The 9,381-nt window shown below is 42.3% G+C and overlaps 1 protein-coding gene across 1 annotated transcript; it reads right to left on the bottom strand.

Annotated features, from left to right (window-relative positions):
• Positions 1–672: 672 nt before the first annotated feature.
• On the bottom strand, positions 673–4,806 carry LOC115097154. Its single transcript, XM_029612711.1, has 3 exons — positions 4,692–4,806; positions 3,908–4,524; positions 673–2,101 (listed from the first exon to the last, which is right to left on the bottom strand). The coding sequence occupies exons 1-3, from the start codon at positions 4,804–4,806 to the stop codon at positions 2,093–2,095; spliced, it is 741 nt and encodes a 246-aa protein (XP_029468571.1). The 3' UTR covers positions 673–2,092.
• Between the last annotated feature and the right edge of the window lie 4,575 nt (positions 4,807–9,381).

Here is a 9,381-nt window from a genome sequence, read left to right as displayed (position 1 = left end):
AACTTTACCAGAGTATATCCTACAATCAATGCAAGAACCATTAAAAAAGTGATTGAAATTATTAATATCAGATAAATGTCTATTAATGTCATCTTTTTAGAAATTAATACATTTCTAATACATCTGCCAATGTAGAAACAATAGCAATTTAAAGGTTCTCATATACTTGAATAAAAAATTATATTTACCAATTTATCTGAAGCACCCCGCTCTGTGTCTCTCTCAATCACGTGCGAAGAAAGTCTAAGTAGCACCTCTCCCTCTCCCTCAAACTGCCACTGTTTTATACACTTAAGACCCTTTGATCCAGGGTCGCTGTTACACTTCCATCAACACATCTAAATTTTATTCTGTTTATAGCTTCGCCCATTTTTGATTTTTAATTGGATTTCTTTTGTAGTTCTAAGAGAAAATCTTTTTCACTCCCTTCTGTCACACTTAATTGGCTGGCCATCTGTTTTTAGGGTGGTCAATCATGACACCTGCGTTAGGATGCTCAATGTCATAAAATGCAGGTGCTTTCTTACTTGAGATAAGAGAAAGTGGTAAACAACTGTACTCTCAAAGTCTGAAAGTGGGACAAAGGTGAAATCTTGAGGTTTTAAGTAGGGGAAAGGTGAAAGCTATGTGCTGAAGCTTTTTCAGCACAGCCATGACCAATGTCATGGCTTTTAAAAGTAAAGGCTTATGGGTATTAAATGCTAACATGTTTCTTTATGGCTAATTGATTACTGACTTCACTAAATATAAGTAATTATCAATAAAGCACAAAATATTAAGATATTTTCTGACACCCCCCCATGGAGTCAGTAAAACAAATACTAGACATAGCTAGGTACATATAAATCAGTAAGGCACTAATAAGCCTGGGGGAAAATAATCACACAATAAACTACATATAATAAGTTGTGTCAGTGCTCAACATTGCATAGATACAAGTGAAAATCAAATGTAATAATACAAGTGTAATAAAAATTGGTTACATTACCAAATTGAATATAAAGAGATATGAGTTGACAAATCTGAGTTAGTTTCTAATAATAACCAGATATAAAGAGTTTCTCAATATTTCCTTATGGGAAATAGAGAACATTCATACCCAGGGAATGTAAATTTTAAATTTGAAGCTACTCATCCAGTCAAATAAGATGAGGGTTCATAATTAAAATAATCTTTATGGGTCAGAAATCTGTGATGTGTCATCACTGATTCCATCATGTGTAGGGATCTGTGGGCATTAAATGCCTATTATACTTACCAATTGACGAGCTACGATCCTGAAATGGCAAGGTGCATTTTGAATAAGACACATACCAGTCCAGTCAATAATAGACAGTTATTCACAGTTCTCAGTAGATCCAGCCGGATCAGACGTTTCAGATATCTGTGAAGTCAGTCTGACTAATTATAGATATTGGAATCTGTTTGCTCGCCTTCCACTGCTGGTCTAGTCGGAGCAGAATCTTGAGTAGGATTTGGTTGCTGATGTTGGAGAATGACTGATTGATCATCCTCAGAGGAGAGAGCTGCATTCAGCCAAAGCATAAAGTCTTGTCCTTCGTCTGTTAGAGAATTAGCCGGAGCAAGGTGTATTGGATCTAATTCTTCATCCGTCACAAAAGACGGTGGACTAGGTACTGGAAACCAATTCGAGCTTAACCCCGGGCTGGAGGCTCTTGAATTTCCATCTGAAGCAACAGGATTGGCATTTGATAGGCCATGTCCATATCCTAATTGATATTCTGCCAAAGAGTAGATATTGAAGTAGCAGGGCACAAGTTCCCAGGGAGCACACTGACAAATGTGAGCACTCAAGGTTCTTCGTAGTGCTTCACGAACAGATGCCAGTCTTCTTGGCCAAGTCCAGCAATAGGAATATTGTGGGAACTTAAATAAAATATCACAGTTTTTATGCAGATAATAAGGTGCACATGTATCAGGATTGTTTTCTGAATACATCCAGCTTCCATAATCAGCATACTCATTTATGAGATCAGGTCCCAGGCAGACAATCATCGCATTCTTCCTAGGATTAGCTGGAATATGTATCTTTGAGTTTACACCTGCCATTTCTGGTTCGCTGCTCTTCGTTCTAATTTCTCTTAAGACAGAAGAAAAGAACACCAATTATTACTACGATTCCCAAGATTAATGGGAATAAATTGATCCCTAAGTCATGAAGGAGTCCACCTGCCCCTTCCATTATGGTTTTAACTACACCAACAGCTGTTTTAGCTATTCCACCCACTAATCCAGAAAAAGCACGACCCAGGGCATTTGAAAATACCTCTGGCTTCAGTAGCTCGTCTAGGATCAGCTCCCATTCACTAGCTGTTAGTTCTATCATTCTCAGATGCTGTAAAAACTCATCCTCTGACATTAACCAAAGTGAAGACAAATTTCTTAATAATACATTTACATTTAAAACATGAGTCAATAACATTTTTAACTCAGTGAATTGTACTGGTTTAAATTCCATGTACTTTATTGTTTCAGTTAACCGGGCACTAAGTGTAGGATAAAACTCCCACGGTCCACACTTAATGACAGATAGTGCAGTAACTAAATACAATATTCCCGGTTGAAACCCACACTGTGCTTTGTTTGACCGAAGGATATAAGATCCATTGGGTAATTTCAAAAAAACTTCTACTAGAGGACCGGGATTCGGTTCTAGAGGACAATCAGCTTCTCCCTCTAGTGTGAGGCAAGTATTAGAGACCTGCACCAGGGAATTACACACAGTTACAGGAACTTTGTGACAACCTTGTGCTATGATCCAGTGATAACCAGCATTATTAATACACAAGTGGGTTGGTTCAAAGATTTTAATTGTTTTAATCCAGGTGTTGCTTCCATTTGAGCTTTCCAAGAACTGACCAAAGTTCTGGATTTCCCAGCAACGTTTATAGACCTGAGTAGTGATTGGGAGAAAGATACGTCTGACCCCTTGTACTAGGGTTGAACCTAAGGTTGCCCATGGTTCTTTTCCCATTTCATGTTTGCTGACCTGCAAAATAACTTGTGAAGCCTCAACATGGGCATACTGAATTTGCTCAGCTGTGAGGTTTATTTCCTCTAATATTTTTCCCAATTGAAGGTCTCCCCATTTGGGTTTTGGGGAAGTAAGACCATCAATAAAGTGAGTAAGCTGTTCTATTCTTGCTAGAACCTGTATTTTCTCATCAGTTGTGGATATGGCATCAATCCCTAACTGTAAGGTTTGAGCTAAGTAATCCCTTAATTGAAAAATACCTGCTCTTAGCTGATATTCATTGGATTGAATACCTTTTATAGCAGTTTTAATTCTATCATTAAGATTAAGGAATGTATTTTGAACCTCCTGTTTCAAAGCATTCCTGCGTTTTCTGTTGGCTGTTCTCATCACCCAAGCGGGCAAGGGAAATGAGTCATTCAGCCATTTTGTCTGTACAATTAAATCTAACACAGAAGTAACCTGAGTGTCATTTAACCCCTCAGCTAAACCCCTGATACAGGCAGCGGTCAAAGACCGGCCTAGCACAGGTGCATTTTGAAAAAAATTAGCCTCCTGAGTAAAGAAGGGTCCCCATACCCTATTAGAAAACCTTTTATTACAAAGATTAACCTGATATTGCCAACTAGGGCAACAAAAGCAATTTGTCTGGGTGGACGAGGAACGGGTACAAAAGAATGGATTATTCCCACACGCATTATTCCACAAAGATAAATTATAAAAAGAAATTCCACGCCAATGTGTAAAAGAGACAGGCAATTCATCACAAAAGACATGATAATGTGTACTATTTAAAAACAGAATTTCATAAGGTAGTCTACAAACATAAGACAGAGAGTCCTTAATCATTGGAAGGGGGAATCCTGTATCCTCTCCCCCCCATGTGGAATAATTAGCGTAAGAAAGAGTTACCTCAGGAAAGATGTCCATCCAGGAGAAAATGAGACCTTTAATCAAACCTGAAAATTCATAATTAGAGCCAGACAAGGAGTCCTCCAGAGGCACCTTCGAAAGGGGATTGATGCAGGCACAAGATCCATTATGAAAACAAGGACGAAGGGCAAACAGCCGCTGGAACTGTTCAGAAGCACCAATATGTGGTTGAGAGCAGTGCTGCAGTTTCCAGGACGGAGTCTCAAGGATCCCAGTAAGATTGACACTCACTGCTCTGAAACCCAGGAACAAGTTCTGATATCTAATCGAACAGAACTCTGCACGGAAGCCATCAAGAGGAGATTCCGAAGTGATGGAAGAAAGCTGCAGGGAGGAACGCTCCAGCTGCAGAAACAGAGCAACAAGTCTGGACTCTAGACCCGCAGGCAGGGACTCCGGAGAGATGCCTTGCCAAACCTGGTGAGTGTAAAACCTGAAAGGAACATCAATATGCAATAAAACAGGATCTTGCACCAGCCAGCCATGGTATGGAACAAGAATAACACCAGAAGGCAAAGGCACTGCCAGAAGAGACAAAGGCTCAGAAGGTGAGCGCTTACTGACATGTGAGTGTGAATAACGGAGCTGCTGTGAAGCTGCGGGAGAAAAGGTGGAATGCAGCTGGGTATTAGATAAGAGATAAAATAGTGAGATAGGAGATGCAATAATTAAAAGCACCCAGCAAGCAATAACATACTTACAATAAGGTCTGTAAAAAAGAAACACAGCATGCAAAAGGTACTGATTGGGGAACAAACCATACAGCATGCAAGCAAAAGCTTCTGCTGAAAGCGAGTGAAACATGGAGGACGCTCAGATGCGGGACAAGCTACACTGAGAACGACCTGATCGTCCTGCTCCGGGGTAGGCACAGCCATGTCACCGCTGAGAATGACATCAATTGCTGGAGCAGGGGGAGCGCTGGGCAGCGGTAGATCCTCCTGACCCATTGGCATCAGCGGAAACTGCGGATGCAGCAGAGGCTGGGGGTTGAACCGAGGCTCTGGTACCGGAAAACCCCAATGTCTCGGATACCAACTTGACATCTCTAATGGACACAACTTTCCTATTCTTTGGATCCTCAGAGTCAGAAAGCAACAGTCCCGAGTCACCTAGAAGTTCTGTAACAATAAAGGGATTAGACCAGTATGGTTCTAAAGAGCCACGAACATGCGTTTTGCTCAAAACTACGGAACCAATCTGAAAAGGATTTGGACTCCGAGAGGCCTTGTCAGAAGTAACCATAGCTTCTGAGGAGGCCATATTTTCAAGCATAGAGAACCCAAAGAGAGACATAGCGGGAGCTTCATGATTGGCAGTTATGGTACTATTAATCCGGATTTGGATCTCCGGAAGATGAAGGTACCAATTACTGGGGTTAGATTGCAAAGCAAAAATTTGCAGACTACGCTTAACCTCACCATTAAGCCTTTCAACCATTCCATTAGATTCTGGACGATGTGGGTAGGAGAATCGATGAGTAACGCTATGATCAGCACAAAAGGTCTCAACCTCAGCATTTTTAAAGGCTGGACCGCCGTCTGTGCAAAGAAACTGAAAAGGCAAAATACCAAATACAATAGCCAGACGGTTAACAGTTACAATAGCAGTAATGCGTTTCTGTGCAAATAGAAACACAAAGCCAGTAAAGGAATCAAGTACAACCAAAATATGTCTGTAACCACGGGAAGAAGTAAGGGGACCAACATGATCCATATAGACCACCTGCCCTGGTCTAATTCCCCGTGGAAGTATCCCCTCAACATAAGGGTGTCCAGTCCGTTTGGGATTTGTGCGCTGACAATCCAAACAGTCACTGACCATTTTCTTTGCCTGACTTCTAGTCAAAACCCCATCTGAATGCTGGCACAAAGTAGCCGCATTCAAATGTAAGGAGCCATGCCTAGCAAGACGTGCCCTTACAGTTATCTCTTGCTGAGAGGCAGCCAATTTAGCTGCTTCATCTGCCAAAGAATTGTAACGAGAGTACCAGCCCACGGTCTGGTGAGCAGGCACATGCAAGACAAGCACCTGCACAGTAAGTTTCTGTGAAATAGAAAAAATTAATCTCCAGTGAGCTCTGTGTGCAATAGGCTTGCCTGTAACATCTAAAAAGTCACTGTTTTCCCACACTTTCATATGTGAATTAAACCCAGACACCACATATGTAGAATCAGAACAAACCATAACGGATCTTTCAGGATCCAAATTGGGCGTTTGCTCAATATGTGTCAAAGCCTTTTGAAAGGCAATCAGCTCCGCCTGCTGTGAACTCATATCACCTAATCGCCATGTATGTGTGGCAAAGACTTTCCACTGACCCCTTTTATTAGGAGTTAAAATAACATTAGCTGCACCAGCAAAAAATGCAGTAAGATAGTCACCCGAGGGTGTGGCAGAACCATCAGTAAAAATTACCAATTGAACCTTCTGATAAATAGGAGGAAGGAGCCTATCCGTCTCAGTAGTTAAGCAAAGATCCTCACAAGTTAAAATAATGTCAGAATCAGCCAAACCATTCTGATAATGGAATTGCACATCGTCTCTATATTGATCAGCACGCCATTGCACCCAGCGTGTGGAGAGAGCCCTACTCTCTGGGAGGGAATGGCGAGTGACAGCCTGTAACTGAGGAATCCCAGTATAACAATGAATAATCTTACCCTGAGCAAGAGCAGAGACTTTAGACAGGCAATATCTGACAGCCGTCAGTGTACGCTCCACAACATTAAACTTCCTCTCAGGCTGAGAGAAAGTATGTGTAATATAACATATGGGCTGAGATTCAGCATGGTTACTGATTGTAGCCAAGAAATGAGAGTCAGAAACCTGCAACGTGACATCTAAATCTTTAGATGATTTACGGTGCGCCAAAGGGGCTGAAACTTTGACAGCCTCTTGCAGCGCTCTCAAACATTCAGAATGAACAGCAGTCCAATCACGTGCCACAACGGCATCTCCTTTAAGCAAATCATACAAGGGGGCTGCTAATGAGGCAAAACTAGGCACAGTTTTACGTGCAAAATTAAGTGTCCCCATGATTACTTGCAATTGGCGAGATGTCTTAGGCACCGGGAAGGATATAATCTTTTCTTGGAGGGTGGGGGCAAGGCTAGCACCTGCCACCCCGATTAAAAATCCCAGAAACTTAACTTCCTCAAAACCAATTCTGGCTTTGGCAAAATTAACTACAAAGCCTTCCTCACCCAGTACCTGTATTAGTTGAACTACAGAATCCCAAAGCACATCCAGCTTATCAGAAGCCAGATATATATCATCAACATAAGGAACAGCATTATCAATGTTATGTCGTTGAAGGAGTTCCTCAACGGCAGCAGAAAATAAAACAGGGGAATTTTTAAAACCCTGAGGGAGCCTGGTATACTGATACTGCTTACCCCTGAATGTGAATGCAGTGACAGGGGAAGTGCTAATCGGAATACTCCAAAAACCATTAGCTAGATCCAAGGTGGCTTTCCACCTAGGACGTGGCAAATTATCAATTGTAGATGCAGGATTCAAAGTCTGAGCCGCAACTGTCTCAGAAGAGGCGTTAAGTACCCTATAGTCAATGACCATACGAGTACTCCCATTTGGTTTGGGCACAGGAAGGAGGGGTGAATTAAATTCAGAATATTCCTCAATTAAAACACCCTGAGTAAGTTTCTGAGAAATAATAATATTTAAATCATTGTAGAATTTCTTATGGACAGGATACTGTTTTTGAGGACTGAAAGGCTTATTTAAAACTATCTCTATCGGCTTAGGGGTCTGCACTAAACCAGTGTGGGTATGATAGAGCTGAACGACTCCTAACTTAAGCCATTCAGTAAACAAATTCTGCAGCTCAGCCTCTCCAATGATGGATTTGAGCTGAGGAGAAAATGAAGCTTTTACAGCCTCAAAGCCATAAAGGGGGTCCTCCAACATCATAGAAGGCAAAACAGGCACAGCAGCCTGTGTGTAATAAATTGCAAAAGGATCCTCCTCATCAAATAAACATGCCACTTTTATGGTACGGGACCCTTTGAAGTAAGGGGAAAAGATTTCTACAGTCGCTAAGGGAGCTTGAGAATGCTTCCCTGCAAACATAGTAATTGTGACATTTTCATTTAAATATTGAATTGTATCCCATTCTCTAGTCAGGATATTAATTGTAGTACCTGAGTCCATCATGCCCACAAATAGATCACCCTGCTCCTTATTCTGGATCCACAGGGGGTTTAGACGCGGAGCCAGCATTGCCATGGAAAGTGGCTCGCTTCACAGGCTTTTTGTGAGAAGAAGGGGGAGGGCGGTCCGCCTTAGTTACAGCTCCGGACACCGCTGGAGGTTTCTCAGGAGCTGGAAAGCGGGCAGGAGGGGTCCCACGATTATCCCTCACAGGATAGCGGGGAACCCACCCAGTATTAGAGGGATTTCGTGGAGGGGGGGGTGTATAATCCTGCCTAGAATTCCCAAACCCCCTATTGTCCCTCTGATTTCTATCCTGGGAAGAAGGATTCCTAAAATGAAAACTCACCCGTCTTGAAGTTTTCTCAGGCTGCGTGCGCTGGATCTCTCTGCCCCTTTCCCTGGGTCTGTCAGACCCTAGCTGAGCCTGTTTAAGAGGCTTAGAAGGGATTAATGGACGACCAGCCGCCTCGAAGACTTGCTGGATAATGAATGGGAACTGCTCATGTCGATCTGCCGGGGCCAATGCACTTAAACGATTACTAAGATCAATACGAATAGAGGTATCAGGCATGACGTCTTTTAAAATCTCCCATACTTGATCAAAATTACTCATAGTAACCAGCATGCCAAGAGAATATGCAGCTGAAATACCAAACTTTTGCAAAATATGACGCAGCACTTCACCGAGATTTGTGATTAACGGTTTCCCAAATATCGAACGATAAGTCCACCCGTAATAACTCCCCCAACTTTCGCAGAATGAGGGGGGAGGAACCAAATTCTGTGGCATCAGAGTAGAAATAATATAATGTCTGGTACGAGAATTACAGGCACCAGTGACAGCTTCAAGCGCGACTAGTCTAGTGGCCAGATGTTCAGGTATCAGATTAACATCAGCTGGAAGCGTCCCCAAAGCCCGCCTTACTCTATCTGCTTTTCGATCAATCTCACTACGGGTCCCGAATTCTCCAGGCGTCCCCAAAGAAAACGAGGTTTGTCCGTAATGATCTCTGAGCGTTTGAAAGCAGTGCAATAGGGCATTATAAAACGCATTCTTTTTTCCTGCCGGAATTTGATCCACAGGCGGGGCATCAAAGGACAAAATAGCATCAAGAGGCGGACGCGGTTCAGTGAACGCCAAGCCCCCTCTTTTTTCAGAAACCGGAATTACCGGATTCTCTACAAATAAGCATTTACCAAGTGAAAAAGACATCTGACAATCAGGGAGAGCAAAAGGAACAAAATCCTCTTCCGCTCTTCTATTTAGCCCCTGGTGT

This window comes from Rhinatrema bivittatum, chromosome 1, assembly GCF_901001135.1.
Source record: "Rhinatrema bivittatum chromosome 1, aRhiBiv1.1, whole genome shotgun sequence".
Taxonomy (NCBI): domain Eukaryota; kingdom Metazoa; phylum Chordata; class Amphibia; order Gymnophiona; family Rhinatrematidae; genus Rhinatrema; species Rhinatrema bivittatum.
This window is presented reverse-complemented; position numbering and strand designations above follow the sequence as displayed.